Raw genomic sequence first — 16,012 nt, forward strand, 5'->3', positions numbered from 1 at the left:
GTCAGGCAGCGGCCAAGGAGCATGGGAGTTGACATTTTGGGACATAAGCTCTTCATGAAGAATATGTACTCTCCTGCTCCTCGGATGCTGCCTGACCTGCTGTCCTTTATTCAGCACCATGTGTTTTGACTCTGACTCTCGAGCACCTGCAGTCCTCACTTCCTCTGAGAAAATAATCAGAAAGGCTAAATGTTGTCCTTTAGATTTAGAGCAATGGAAAACTAAGGGATAGACATCAAGACTTCACCTGTACAAAACTCAGGTTAGACCATGAGCAGTTCTGGGCAGAGTGGAGGGTAGATTTACCAAAGCAACACTTGGACTTCAAGAATTTAATTACAAATGTAAGAAAACTATGATTCTCTTCCCTGGACTTAGATAGGAGGTGATTTGATCAATTTTTCTGTCTAACAAAATGCAATTGAGCTCCTCCAATTTGCTGTTGGTAAGTGTGTTTCTAATTTCTTGTCCTTGCCCACTGAGGCTAATTATAGCCAATGTGGTATTCACTATGTATTTGTTTTACAGTGACTGTAATTACAGTTTTTGGCTGTGTTTGGGATTCTTTGCCTCTCCTGCTCTGTTCATTCACTTACTAAGACATTACAATCCCAATCCTGTTTTGGACTTGAGCATGAATGATGCACTGAAGGCTGAGGGATCTCCTAGAAAGATGGACAGAAATTTGAGGGGGGCAGCAGTAAATGCAATCTCTGAACTCACAAGGAGATAATATTTGTATAAGGAATCCTGTTTTGCAGAAGTTTGGCAATGCTGCAAAGTGTGGTACTGTGCTGGAAAATTCATTGCTGGCTAAACCTTAAGTTTGTGAACACACTGTTTAATCAGAGGCTTGTCTGTGTAATGAATGCCACTGGTGTGAGAAATAACAAAACAAGCAGGACAAAGGTCAACATGTACCATGTCTTAAATATTGATTGCTTTTGTTTTCACTTTTTATTCTTCCTTCAGAAGATGCATGAATTCTATCTTGGCTGGTTATTATACATAAGTTGGTATTATACTGTTCATACCTCATGTGTACACCTGAGTATACTACTGGGGACTATGGAGAACCTGGCTGATTTGGTCTCCCTCTTGTCCAGACCAGTTTAGCTGAAGTCAGTTAGGATTCCTGACTGTCATCATGGTCTAACTCACACTATAGGCTTTATTCTTAGCATATACTATCACTCAGTCATATGCTGTACACTGACAGAATTTAAGGAAAAATACTGAAAACCTGTAACCCATTTAGAAAGTTTTCAGAGCCTGTGGCTTTCGACGAATCAAAACCATTCACTTTGTTAAGCAGCTGTAAATTTCTGTGGCGAGCTGAGTTTTCCAGCACTCAATCATGTATAGAGAGAGATTACAGCAGATGTGTTATGCAGTCACACTACCATCTTTGTATTTGAACTTCTCTGCAAATGCCAGGCCTAATCATGGACCCTATTGTGACTTTTTAACCAAAATGGTTTCCTTATTTCTCCTTTCTGAGAGAGCTGGCATCGAACAAGATTTTGTCTCCATATCAAATGACTGGAAATGCATTCACTGCTTCCACTTCTCGTCCGGCTATAAAGTAAACCAGCCAGTGGGATAAAAGCAGTGGGCTTGCTAGGAGTTGTTGAAATGTTAACGACTTTACTGTTTTCTTTCATTATGAAATCTCATTTAAAATCCTCAAGATTATGAAGGGTATTGACAAAACTGATTGAACCTTTTACTGTAAACAGTATACCTCAAAAGAGCAGTTGGAATTCAAATTCACAAAGCTGTTTAAAGCTTTTCAGTACGGAAGTGAGGAACCAGGATGATTCAAGGGTTGTAAATTAAATTAATGATTTCTAGAAGTTTGGACTTTTTCTTTTGTACAGAAATTTGAAGAATGTTTTTAATTTCTAAGAAATTAGAAATTTGATAAATATTGTCCAGGAAATGATTCATGATGTAGATTGGAACAAGTAGGAAAAACAAGACATTAATGGATAAAGGGCAGAGTGGTCTTTTTCCCAAAGAATAAAGTTGTAGAATTTTCAGTGAGAGTAAAAATGGTAAGTGAAAAGGGTTTAAGAGACATTTGTGTGTTTTGCTGGAATAAAAAGATTTAGGGGAGGGCTGCCTCACAAAAAAAAAGGGGGTGGCTAGACTTGTTTTGAATAACCGCTTTTTCCTTTTTGTCAATTTTGTAATGATTGCTCTTCTCTCTGCAGGTACTTCCAGTATAGACACCACATGTACAATCTGGGGTCTGGAGACAGGACAGGTACTTGGCCGAGTCAATTTGGTCTCTGGACATGTGAAAACGCAACTTATTGCTCATGATAAAGAGGTAATGAGGTCTTTGACCATAAGCATGTGCGGTTCAGTCCAGGATACGAGTATACTCAGTAAGTCAGTCAGTGGACAGGACAGAACACCTGTTCTGTATTTTGGTTCTAGATTCCCAATCAGTTAGCTGCTTTGATGGGGGAAGATGTATTGTGATGACAAGTTAATGGACACGTTGGTTGCAATCTTTCTAAATACCCTCTCCAAGAAAGGAGGGGGAGAAAGCAGTAAACTTTATGCTAGTTAGCCTAACATCTGTCATTGGGAAAATGCTGGAGTCCATTATTAATGTGATAGTGGTAGGACATTTAGAAAATCATCATACAGTCAGGCTGAGTGGATTTGTGAAAGCGTTAATAGTGTTTGACAAGTTTTTTGAGGTTGTAACGAGCAGGACAGATGAAGGACAACCACTAGCTGTAGTGAATTTTTAAAAGTTAGCACAGTAAGTGATCAGAGAGACAAATAGAATGTTTCAATCCCTAAATGGTGACTTTCCTTCATTAGACCGCAATCCAAAGCTAAAGAAATGAAATGAGGTGGTGGAGTTTTTGTACACTACACTACAGAGGTCAAACTGATGACTCTGCACTTAAAGCACTGTAGAATAGTTCTTCTATAACACAATGGCTGTGCTCTTGTGCAACCCCACATTGTACTCCAAAGACAGCACTGAAAGTCTTGGCCATGTAGTTGTGTTACAGTCAACACACATTTTAAAAATTCACACTTTAGAAACCGTGTCCACACTTTGTGTTAACAAAACAAATGTTATAGGAGAACAACCTGTATAGTTTTGCATCTCCTCACTTTAGGAGGGACAGACTTGGATTGAAACAGTAAGCAGTGTATTGTTTCCTGGGATGAAAGGATTGTTTTGAGGAAAGGTTGAGCTAGTTGGGCCTAAATTCATTGGAGTTTGCAAGAATGAGAGTTTAATTTTATTTAAACATGTAAGATTCCAACAGGGCTTGAAAATGCAGATGTTGAGATGATGTTTTTCCTCCTGTGGAATCTAGAGTAACGGAGCAGAATTTCGGAATAAGAAGTCTCCTGTTTTAAGCCAGATAAGAAATGGAATTTCTTCTTGGAGAGCTGTTGATCTTTGGAATTTTCTTCCACAGAGAACAGCGGAGGCTGGTTTATTGAATGTATTTCCAACTGAGTTGGATGACTTTTTGATCTCCCAAGAGTCTTGATTTATGGGGCAGAGGCAGGAAAGTGCAGTTGAGGAAACGGATTGCTGATGAACAAAGGTGCTATTGTGGAACTGCAACAGTTATTTAATCTTATTTTATGTCTGAAGAAGTACTGAGATATTCTGTTTTGGTAGGTATATTTTTGAATCTACAGTCATTTAGACAATTGATCCAACACTTGTTGCAATGATTTAGTGATCAGGACAGTGTGGCTGTAGCTATCACCTGCTGGCAGTTCCTTAATCATGTTCTGTTATTCTGCATAATCCAGCATATTGATTGGTAGTAATTGTACAAATGAGCGCTGTGTCTACTGGACTGCAAATGTTCTTAACTGGTTAGTAGTAAAATATGTTAATGATTTAGTAACACTGCTTCAGAGTAATGATATGTATTTAAAAACATCTGAATGATACTCTCAGTTCCTGCTATGTGAATAGAGGCAATGAATGGAACAAAAACACTTTTTTTTTTAAATGTTGCATGAGATCTGTTCCAAAGCATCTTTTGGGCTTAAAACTTTAACGCTGTTTTTTTTTCCACAGATGTCCCCAGACCTGCTGAGTTTCTCCAGCACTTTCTATTTTTATTGTATGAGATTTGCTTGGCTTGTTCCCAGCGTCTGGGTCCTGTACATTGGGCTGTGCAAAGTAGCCAGAATCTGTTAATACCAGTGACTCCCTGGAGGTGGTTTGTTTAAGCTGCTGGCCTCGCTGAGACTTGCTGGTTTGATATTTGGTTTGCAGCCAGTGCAATCCTGTACTTTATGCACAGATTGTAGAATGGAGGCTTTGTAATTGTAGCTACAGTAAAAATATTGGCATTCTGAGCAGCACCTCTTAATGGCAGAGCACATGTTAAGGAAGAACTAGATGTACTAAGTACGATGAAAATTGTTAACTGTTTTGGCAGCAGTTGAATGGTTTATGTGCTGCTTGCCTAAATTGATTTTCATTGGTTCTGCTGATGTGAGTAGAAAGAGATGGTGCTATCATGGGGTAGTGCAGATGGAGGAGATTTGCCCCATTGAGTCTGCAGCTGTGCCAGTGATTGGGTAATTATAGACATGTTTAAAGGTATTTTTTATTTTCAAATTAACTTTCATTTGCTAGAACTTAAAACACTCAAGTTGAGTGGTTGTTAAGTGTATATGGAAAAAATATAGTTATCCACTTTGCTACTGGAAGGTGGATTATTATTTTAATGGTGTTAGAGTGAAGAGGGAGGTACAACTTGTATTCCAGTTGTTGAAAATAAGTACATAGGTGGTAAAGAAGGCAAATGGCATGATGGTCTTCAGAGCAAGAGGATTTGAGTAGAAGAGAAGGGATATCATGCTACTTTTGTACAGGGCTTGGTCAGACTGTACCTGGAGCACTGTGCAGTTTTGTACAGGGCTTGGTCAGACTGTACCTGGAGCACTGTGCAGTTTTGTACAGGGCTTGGTCAGACTGTACCTGGAGTACTGTGTGCAGTTTTGTACAGGGCTTGGTCAGACTGTACCTGGAGCACTGTGCAGTTTTGTACAGGGCTTGGTCAGACTGTACCTGGAGCACTGTGTGCAGTTTTGTACAGGGCTTGGTCAGACTGTACCTGGAGCACTGTGTGCAGTTTTGTACAGGGCTTGGTCAGACTGTACCTGGAGCACTGTGTGCAGTTTTGGTCTCCTTTATTGGAAGAAGGGTGTTCTGGCTATGGAGCAAGTGCAACACAGGTTTACCAGACTGATTCCTGGTATGGCAGGACTGAACTGGGAAGAGAGACTGGGTAGTCATGACTGTATTTGTTGGGGTTTAGAAGAATGAGGGAGAATCTCAATGAAACCTATAGCATTCCAAAAGGACTAGTCAGGCTAAACACAAGAAGAATATTCCCAATGAATGGGGAATCCAGAATCAGGGTTTAGGTTTAAGGAATATTGGGTAGGCCATTTGGACTGAGATGAGAAACCCCTTCACCTGGAGGGTTATGAGCCATAGAATTCTCTGCTATAGAAAGTGGTTGAAGCCAAAATATTGAATCTTCTCAGAAAGAGCTACGGTTCTTGGGCTGGATCATATTGAACAGTGGGACAGTTTTGAAGAACTGAATGGCCTACTTTTATTTTTTGTTTCCAGTGTCTGTATTCCCCTAATTTGGGGATCGGTTTAGCTCTGTTGACTGGGTGGCTGGTTAGCCAACAGCAATGGTTTGATTCCTGCACAGGCTGAGGTTACTATGAAGGCTTCTCCTTCTCAACCTATCCCCTCACTTGAGGTGTTATGACCCTCTGGATAAAACACTGCTTACTAGTTGCCTCGAATGAGAGAGCAGCTTATAGTCTGGGAAGACCACTGTACACTGGTACCATCGTCTCCTAAAACTATGGTGACTTTTAAATTATTCTTATTGGCCTTATTTACTGATCTGTGCGGGGGAGGGGGAAATAAGTTGAGGTAAGGTCATGAAGATGTACAGCACAGAAACAGATCCTTTGCTCCAACTCATTCATGCCAACCAGATAGTCTAACGTAATCTAGTGTGAAGTGAAACAATTATTACCTGGAAGTTGGTTTGTTCCACTTTCTGCAGTGCAGATGCCCATTTAGATACAGTATTGTGTCTGGATAACAGCATCTTCCATTCTGAATGTTGTACATCAGCATTAAATACTTCTGTGATCGCTGCAACATGGCTAAATGCAGCCTAAAACTCCCTTCACTCTGCACATTGAACATTGAACAAATTAAATATTGAGTATGGGTATGATACCATTGAAGTCACCTTCATTTTATGTCAGGCAGTTCGCTGGTTCTCTGTTATTGCCAGTTAGTTACTGAACTGAGAAGTTCTGCATTTTTGGGCACATTAAGTATGAGACTGGCTGCATATTGGACTTGTCAGGCAGTGTAAGCTATTAGGCTGAAAAATGATAGTTTCTCTTTGCATAGTTGATGGCTTACTACTTTCATTCTTATTTAAGATGAGAGAGTGGCAGACTGAAAAACATTTCTAAGGCATAATAACTTAACAAAAATAACTGTGGAGAAGTTGAAAGACGAAACAAGATTGAAAGCGCTTTATTTGAAAATAAATTGTGTTTGTATCTTCCTGTCCTTTTAAAGTGCTGGTGGTAAGGCAGCATGATTGCTTCAAGTTGCTGTTCTCTCCCATCTGCAGGTTTATGACATTGCATTCAGCAGGGCAGGAGGTGGTAGAGATATGTTTGCCTCTGTGGGTGCAGATGGTTCCGTGCGCATGTTTGACCTTCGGCACTTGGAGCACAGCACTATCATCTATGAAGATCCCCAGCACCATCCATTGCTTCGCTTGTGCTGGAATAAGCAAGATCCCAATTATCTGGCCACCATGGCAATGGATGGAATGGAGGTGAGTAGGGATAATACTCACCTTATTTGAAAATTAATAATATCTCGATGACATAATTGACGTCTCTCCCATGTGCAGAACTGAGATCTGCACACTGAGGCAGTCTTGTGTTCAATTCCAATCTGTTGTGATTTAGCACTTATTTCTTTTTTGGGCATGTTGTGGGGAGAGAAAGGAGAGAGAAACTGTGTGTCCATATTCCTGGAACTGCACAGTAAACACAGCGTTAAATGCTGAAAACAAAATTTTAAGTTTTAAAATCACTAATGGATGATTAGCCACATGAAAGCTTACACATGAACATTAGGCAAACCAACTAAAGATATTCACAGATTGGAGGCTATTACTCCACTGTAAACATCATGCCCAGTCACACACGATACATGTATAGTTTGTATGTTGTGTAATTTCATGTGGGTCAGTGCAATCTGATCCTTCCGAAGAGTGAAGAGGTGACCTTAAATTTACCTGGACCATCTCTGACACCTCCCTCCCCTTCCTGGACCCCTCCATCCCCATTAATGACGACCAACTTGACACCGACATTTTTACAAACCCACCAACTCCCACAGCTACCTGGATGACATCTCTTCCCACCCTACCTCCTGCAAAAATGCCATCCTGTATTCCCAATTCCTCCGCCTCCACCGTATCTGCTCCCAGGAGGACCAGTTCCATCACCGAACACACCAGATAGCCTCCTTCTTTAGAGACCGCAATTTCCCTTCCCACGTGGTGAAAGATGCCCTCCAACGCATCTCGTCCACATCCCACACTCCGCCCTCAGACCCCACCCCTCCAACCGTAACAAGGACAGAACCCCCCCGGTGCTCACCTTCCACCCGAGCAACCTTCGCATAAACCAAATCATCCGCCGACATTTCTGCCACCTCCAAATGGACCCCACCACCAGGGATATATTTCCCTCCCCACCGCTTTCTGCGCAGACCGTTTCCTCCGTGACTACCTGGTCAGGTCCACGCCCCCCAACAATCCACCCTCCCGTCCTGGCACCTTCCCCTGCCACTGCAGGAACTGTAAAATCTGCACCCACACCTCCTCCCTCACCTCCATCCAAGGCCCTAAAGGAGCCTTCCACATCCATCAAAGTTTTATCTGCACATCCACCAATATCATTTGTTCCCAATGCGGTCTCCTCTACATTGGGGAGACTGGGCGCCTCCTAGCAGAGCGCTTTAGGGAACATCTCTGGGACACCCGCACCAATCAACCACACCGCCCTATGGCCCAACATTTCAACTCCCCCTCCCACTCTGCCGAGGACATGGAGGTCCTGGGCCTCATTCACCGTCGCTTCCTCACCACAAGATGCCTGGAGGAAGAACACCTCACTTTCCGCCTTGGAACACTTCAACCCCAGTACATCAATGTGGACTTCACCAGTTTCCTCACTTCCCCTTCCCCCACCTTACCCTGGTTCCAAACTTCCAGCTCAGCACTGTCCCCATGACTTGTCCTACCTGCCTATCTTCTTTGCCACCTATCCACTCCACCCTCCTCTCTGATCTATCACCTTCATCCCCACACCCACTCAGCTATTGTAAACTATGCTACTTTCTTCCCATCCCCACCCTCCTCTCATTTATCTCTCCACCCTTTAGGCACTCTGCCTGTATTCCTGATGAAGGGCTTTTGCCCGAAACATAGATTTTCTTATTCCCCGGAGGCTGCCTGAACTGCTGTGCTTTTCTAGCACCACGAATCCAGAATCTGGTTTCCAGCATCTGCAGTCATTGTTTTTACCAAGTAGATTATATCAAAAACATTGCCCTCATCTGCACACCTGGTCACCTCTTCAATAAATTCAACCAAATTGGTCAGACATGCTAGATGTTTTTGATTAATCCTTGCTTCAGAACTGCTTCCAATAATTTCCCCACCATCTAAATTAGATTGATCAGCTGAGGTGGTCTGGTTCATCTCCTCCCTTCTTGAATAGCTATACCACATTAGCTATCCTCTGGCACCTCTCTTGAGGCCAGAGAAAAATCATAAATGTTTATGATCTCCTCTCTTGCCTCACTCAACAACCTCTGATACATTTCATGCAACTCTGGAGGTTATCTACTTTTAAGCCTGTCAGAACACTCAGAACCTTCCCTTTGACTCTGTTAATGTCTTCACATGTTTCACCAGGACTTCTCCCTGATTTCTATACCTGTGTCATCCCTCTCACTAGTGAACACCAGCAGTGTTCATGTAGAACCTGACCTGCATCCTTCTGGCTGCATGCACACTGTGGGCCTGAAAGGGCTCTACTGTTTCCATTATTATCTTTTTACCTTTAATGTAAAGCACCTTAGGATTTACCTTTACCCGTCAATATCCTTTCCCTTTAAGTTCTGTCTTGCATATTCTGTACTCCTTTAGTGCTTTGCTGTTTGAGCCCTCAGCATCTGCCATAAGCCTCCCTTTCGTTATTAAATCACTGCTGTATATCCCTTTAATATTCAGGGTTCACAGGATTTTATGGTCCCACTCTTTTTTTTCTTTTTTGGAATGTGTTGCCACTATTACAGTACACAACATGGCCGTTTTGCCCATTGGGTTCATGCCAGATCTTGAAGGAATCCAGCCAGTCCCATCGCCTGAATTGCAGATTTGTTTGCTTGTGCCCCTCAATTTTTGGAATTATTGATCTCTGCTTTAGTAGTGTGTTCCAAATGATTTGTCACTTGACTAAGAAGAAAAGTATATTTTTTGCATCTCATTGTACTTCTTTATCTAAAACCAACCTTAAATCTTTGGCCCCTGATATGTAGTGGAAGGGTTGTTGTCTATTTTGCCAAAGTCTGTCATAAGTGTGCATCTCTTCTGCCCCTTAATCTTGCTTCTTCTCAAGATGTGAGAGTCCTGTGCGATTCAAGGGATGGGAGGGGTCACCCTTTACTCAAGAATGTAAGGCCCTGAATGGGGGATTCTGAGCCTTGGCTGTTGGTGAAACCAGCAGATTTTTCATGATGCTGGAAAATCTAAAATTTCAAGGAACGATTGCTTACGAATGAAATATCATTTGTGAAGAGGACAGTAATCAATGGGAAACGGGAAGCTCCCTCATGGATTCTTTTCCTCTGTCATATTGCTCATTGAAGTTGAAAATGGAAGGCCGTTGCAAACAATTGAAGAGGATAGTGCCCGACTGGGGGTACGCAGAAATAAGCAGAAGACCTGGACAGGCGGCTGCTGCTATTCCCTTTTCTCAAAACACATCCCCTTCACACTTGTATTAAATTTTAGCTGCAATGTGTCTGCTCATTGTTATCAATATTCTATCTATATCCAGTTGCAGTTGGTTCTAGCATCCTTATTGTTTGACACACTAAGTTTGGTATCATGCAAATGTTGAATTTAACTCTTAATTAAGTCTCAATTTATGTCAAGGGATGGTGTTGTCCTGGGACTGACCCCATTGTATATCCTCCTTTACTGCCATTGTTTGTTTGTTTATTTCCTGTCAGACAACTTCATATTGTACTGAAAAAGGGTTAATACCTGAAACATTGACTTCTCCACATCCTGATGCTGCCTGTCTTGCTGTGCTCTTTCAGCTTCCTGCTTGTTTACTTCGAATTCCAGCATCTGCAGTGTTTGTGTCTCGGACTTCATGTCCTTGTCACCTTTAGAATTTTCAGCAGCATTGAGAGCCACCTTGGCAGTTAAATGTAGGATCTCCATAAATATCATATCTGTGTTAACATCGTGTAAAGCCTAATCAGGTTAATTACATTGAGTTAGTGAGGATGTTGATTATTCATTTCATATCTAGTCACTTTTGAATTCGGGTGAGTAATCCTGTCTTGAAACCTCCGACTTCACTGTTACCTTGTTGTCACGAATTACTCATCCTGAAGTCTGAACTAAAACCACATGTCGTTTCTTTGCAGGTGGTAATTCTCGATGTTCGTGTACCCTGCACTCCTGTGGCCCGGCTGAACAATCACCGAGCATGTGTGAATGGCATTGCTTGGGCTCCGCATTCTTCATGTCACATCTGCACTGCAGGTAAAGACCATATGCTTTAGTACTGAAAACAACAAATGCTGGAGATCACAGCAGGTCAGGCAGCATCTGTGGAGAGAGAGAGAGCTAATGTTTCAAGTCTACATGATCCTTCATCAGAGCTGGAATGAAATGTGGAAGGGACAGCATTTACGCTGTAATGTGCAAGGGGTTGAGGATGGGGGCAGGGGATGTTGCTGATGGAGAAAAATGTTGATAGTTCAAATAGTGATCGGGGGGAAGGATATAACAAGTACACACCATTGTTCTGCCATTCTCACATTCCGATCACGTCCTCTGAACTGTGAAGGTCTTTTCTCCACCAGCACCTTACACCCACTATCCCCCTCACCCCCTCCAAACTATCACATAAATGCTGTCATCTCCACACTTCACTTCAGCTCTGAAGAGTCATCTACACTTGAAATGTTAGCTTGCTGTCTCTCCATGGATGCTGTTTGATTGGCTGTGATCTCCAGCATTTGTTTTCAGCACAGACTCCAGTAGCTGCAGTAATTTGTTCCTGTGTCTGCTTTAGTAATTTGTTCTAATCCAGAAAAAAGGTGGTTGACCCAGAACATGTTGTTTCATTTTTCAGAGATGTATAATACATAGTTAGCTACTTAGCTGAAAATGTGTTGCTGGAAAAGCGCAGCAGGTCAGGCAGCATCTAAGGAACAGGAGATTCGACGTTTCGGGCATAAGCCCTTCTTCAGGAAGCCCGAAACATCGAGAAGGGCTTATGCCCGAAACGTCGAATCTCCTGTTCCTTGGATGCTGCCTGACCTGCTGCGCTTTTCCAGCAACACATTTTCAGCATCTCCAGCATCTGCAGACCTCATAGTTAGCTACTTAGGCAGGATTGCAATCATGTCCAGAGCAATAGATTTAAGCATGTGACTCCCAGCAGCATATTAAATGTTCTGACTGAACAAAACTACTTCTTTCCCCTTTGTACTTTTGAAGATGTTTGTGTTGGAGGGTCAGTGCTAGAAGTAACTTTTTCAAAGCAAGTACCCTGGGTGCAATACTTGGTTCGGTTCTCTCCATTCTGCAATACAGCGGAACCTTGATTATCCAAAGGACGCAGGCAGGGAGTGTTTCGTTTGGTTAATCAAATTCTGGATACTCGAATGCTGGATAATGTAGTTTGGCCAAGCATCGAGTCCTTGTGATTTTGCCAGATATTCTGCTATTCAGATAATAAGGTTTCTCTACTGTCCAAGCTGCAGAGAGGCATCTCAGTTGCCTTCATGTGGTATTTCCCATTGATCACACTGCATCTGTGGGTCTAAGTGAGATTGCTGCAGAATTGATTTCTGCTACTGGCCCATATCACCTCAGACAGAGATTGAAGATTAGATTAAATAGATTACTTAGTGTGGAAACAGGCCCTTCGGCCCAACAAGTCCACACCGACCCTCAGAAGAGCAACCCACCCAATTTAGCAATTTAGCTTGACCAATTCACCTGACCCGCACATCTTTGGACTGTGGGAGGAAACCGGAGCACCCAGGGGAAACCCACGCAGACGCGGGGAGAATGTGCAAACTCCACGCAGACAGTTGCCTGAGGTGGGAATTGAATCCTGGTCTCTGGTGCTGTGAGGCAGCAGTGCTAACCACTGTGCCATTCAGAGTTCCCTGAATTTTTTTCTTGGTAGGATTTTTATGGCTTTGTTTTGTTTTATTAACATAATCAATCACTTTTATTGTGGAGGCTGCTTTCACCACTGTTTCTATTTGGATCTCGATGTCCTGTTAGCCTTTCACTTAGCCTCCCTTTGTTTTGGTGATGAACTAAAGTGTTTAACCTCTGACTCGCCTTGCATGTCAAAACAGATTATCTCTATTTAAGACGTTAAAATCTCTCATCATTTTGAAAACATCTATCTGATTTTCTTTAAACCTTCCTTGTTCCAGTGTCACAATTTCTCTAGCCAAAATATCTCATCCCCTAAAATGTATTTATTAATTTGGCCAAAACTGGCCTATTCTATAATTTGTGAGTTTACCATTATCATTTTTACATTTTTATCTTATTTGTAACACCAGGGACGTATCAATTTGTGTATCCAAATCACTAAATTGTGAAATCCCTTGTTTTGCTTTTTCACGTTTGTCCTGTAATACACTTCATCTCGGCTTTCAGGATGTCCTAATTTCTCAGCATAGATTTGCTTCCAATGTCCTAAAATAATAACAACAGTATTTCTTCTTTAAAATTCATTTTTGCGGAATGTGGACATTGCTGGCTGACCGTGTTTATTGCCTGACCCTAATTGCCCTTGAGAGGGTCGGGGTGAGCTGTCTTCTTGAACTACTGCAGTCCACAATGCCATTAGAGAGGGACTTCCAGGATTTTGACCCAGTGACACTGAATGAGCGGTGATATATTTTCATGATTTGGAGATGCTGGTGTTGGACTGGGGTGGACAAAGTTAAAAATCACACAACACCAGGTTATAGTCCAACAGGTTTAATTGGAAGCACACTAGCTTTTGGAGCGACGCCCGAGTTACGATCGAGCCCTCCACAATCACCTGATGAAGCTAGTGTGCTTCCAATTAAACCTGTTGGACCAAAACCTGGTGTTGTGCGATTTTTAACGACACTTTCAAGTCAGGATGGTGAGTGGCTTGGAGGGAAACTTAGTGGTATTCCCTTGTATCTGCTGCCCTTATCCTTGTAGATGGAAGTGGTTGTAGGTTTGGAAGGTGCTGTCTGATGACCTTTGGTGAATTTCTGTCGTGCGTCTTGTAGATAGTACACACTGCTGCTGCTGAGGTGGTGGAGGGAATGGATGCTTGTGAATGTGGTACCAATCAAGCAGGCTGCTTTGTCCTGGGTGATGTCACACTTCATGAGTGTTAGAGCTGCACCCATCAAGGCAAGTGGGAGTCAGGAGATGAGTTACTCACCACAGTGCTCCTAGCCTCTGAGTTGCTTTTGTAGTTGCTGTGTTTATATGGTGAGTCTAGTTGAGTTTCTGGTCAATGATAACTCCCAGGATGTTGTTGGTGGGGTATTCCGTAGTGGTAATATGTCAGTGGGCCAGTGGTTTGATTATGGTCCTTGCCTTGCATTTTCGTGGTGTGAATGTTACTTGCCACTTGTCAGCACAAGCCTGGGTATTGTCCAGATCTTGTTGTATTTGAACATGGACTGCTTCAGTATATGAAGAGTCAGGAATGGTGCTGAACTTGTGCAGTTATTGATGAAAATCCCCACTTCTGGCCTTATGATGGAGAGAAGGTTTTTGATGAAGCAGCTGAAATTGGTTGGGCCTAGAACACTATGCTGAGGAACTCCTGCAGAGATACCCAGGGGTTGGGATGACTTCTCTCCCACACCCATGCCATCTTCCTATGTATGACCCCAGCCAGTGGAATATTTGCTCTGATACCTATTGATTCCAGTTTTGCTAGGGTTCTTTGGCCTTTTGTCATCACGCTTGGTTGAATGCAACCTCAATGTTCATGGGCTGTCTCACCTGCCTCAGCTCTGGAATTCCGCTGTTTTGACTCTGTTTGAACAAAGCTGTAATAAGGTCAGGAGCTGATGTCCTTGGCAGAACACAAATTGAAATTCCATGAGCAGGCAACATCTTCCATCACTTTTCCGATGATCGAGAGTAGACTAGGGCAGTAATTGGCCGGGTTGGGTTTGTCCTGCTTTTTGTGCAGGACAAACTTGGGTAATTTTCCACATTGCTGGATAGATCAGCTTTGAACCTACTGGAACAGCTTGGCTAGGGGAGCACAAGCCTTCAGTTCAATTGTCGGAAGGTTGTCAGGGCCCATGTCAGAGTCTTTGCAGTGTCCAGTGCCTGCAACTATTTCATGATATCAAAGGAGTGAATCGAACTGGTTGAAGACTGGTATCTGTAATGCTGGAGACCAAGGTGGATCATCCGCTGGACAGGTCTGGCTAAAGATTCCTGAAAAATGCTGCAGCATTCTTGTTTACACTGGTGTGCTGGGCTCTTCCATCGTTTAGGATGGGAGTATTGGTGGAGCCTCAACCTCCAGTGAGTTGTTTAACCATCTACCACAACTCTCAGTTGAATGTAGTGGGACTGCAGAGTTTAGAACTGTTGGTTGTGGGATCTTTTAACTCTATCACTTGCTGCTTGTGCTGTTTGGAATGCAAATCGTCCTGTTTGTTGCTTCACTACGTTGGCATTACTTCAGGCCTGCCTGGTGCTGCTCCTGACATGCCCTCCTATAGTCATGTATCTGCAGCTGGAAGCTTGGTAAGGTTCAGGTCAGGTATGTTTTCTCCTCACTACGTGCTGCTGACCCGTCTTAGAGCTTTGTCCTTTATGATATGACCAGCCCAATCAGTAGTACTGCTGCCATGCTACTGTTGGTGGTGAATATTGAAATCCCCAACCCAGAGTACATTCTGTGCCCTTGCCATCCTCAGTGCTTCCTCTGTGTTGCTCAATGTGATTCATCAGCTAAGGGAGGGCAGTATGTGATAATCAGGAGGTTTCTTGTTTGTGTTTAACTGGAAGCAGTGAAACTTCATAGGGTCCAGAGACATGATAAGGACTCCCTCCTGACTGTGTGCCACTATGTCACCACCTCTGATTCTGTCCTGCCAGTGGCACAGGAGGTATCCAGAGATGGTGGTGTCTGACATAGTCATACTCAGAAAATAATTTCTTATGGACAATGTCAGGCTGTTGCTTGACTGGTCTGTGAGACAGCTCTCCTAATTTTGTCACTGGCCCCCAGATGTTTGTTAGGAGGACTTTGCAGGGTCAACAGGTCTGTTTCTGCCGTTGTCTTTTCCACTGCCTAGTTGATACCAGGTGATTTGTTCAGTTTCATTTCATTGACTTTGTAGCAATTTATACAACCGAGTAGCTTGCTATACCATTTCCAAGAGCAGCCAGATCAGATGAGAACAACAAATTGTCTTCCATGAAGGGCATCAGTGAACCAGATGGGTTTTTCCAACAGTCGACAATGGTTTAATAATCGTAATTCCAGACTGACGTTATTGAATTCACATTCCACCATCTGCTGTGGAGAGATCTGAACCAGAGTACCCAGAACATTAGCTGAGTTTTTGGATTAATCG

General features: G+C 42.8%; 1 protein-coding gene across 1 annotated transcript in view; it reads left to right on the forward strand.

Moving 5' to 3' along the window:
- dcaf7 (ddb1 and cul4 associated factor 7) overlaps nt 1-16,012 on the forward strand; it is a 51,765-nt gene that overhangs the window by 25,867 nt on the left and 9,886 nt on the right. The window contains exons 3-5 of the mRNA XM_060848533.1: nt 2,217-2,335; nt 6,693-6,902; nt 10,808-10,925. Coding sequence (XP_060704516.1) covers nt 2,217-2,335; nt 6,693-6,902; nt 10,808-10,925 — 447 coding nt within the window. The remainder of the gene's footprint in view (nt 1-2,216; nt 2,336-6,692; nt 6,903-10,807; nt 10,926-16,012) is intronic.

The sequence above is a fragment of the Hemiscyllium ocellatum genome, chromosome 32 (genome assembly GCF_020745735.1).
Source record: "Hemiscyllium ocellatum isolate sHemOce1 chromosome 32, sHemOce1.pat.X.cur, whole genome shotgun sequence".
NCBI classification, from domain to species: domain Eukaryota; kingdom Metazoa; phylum Chordata; class Chondrichthyes; order Orectolobiformes; family Hemiscylliidae; genus Hemiscyllium; species Hemiscyllium ocellatum.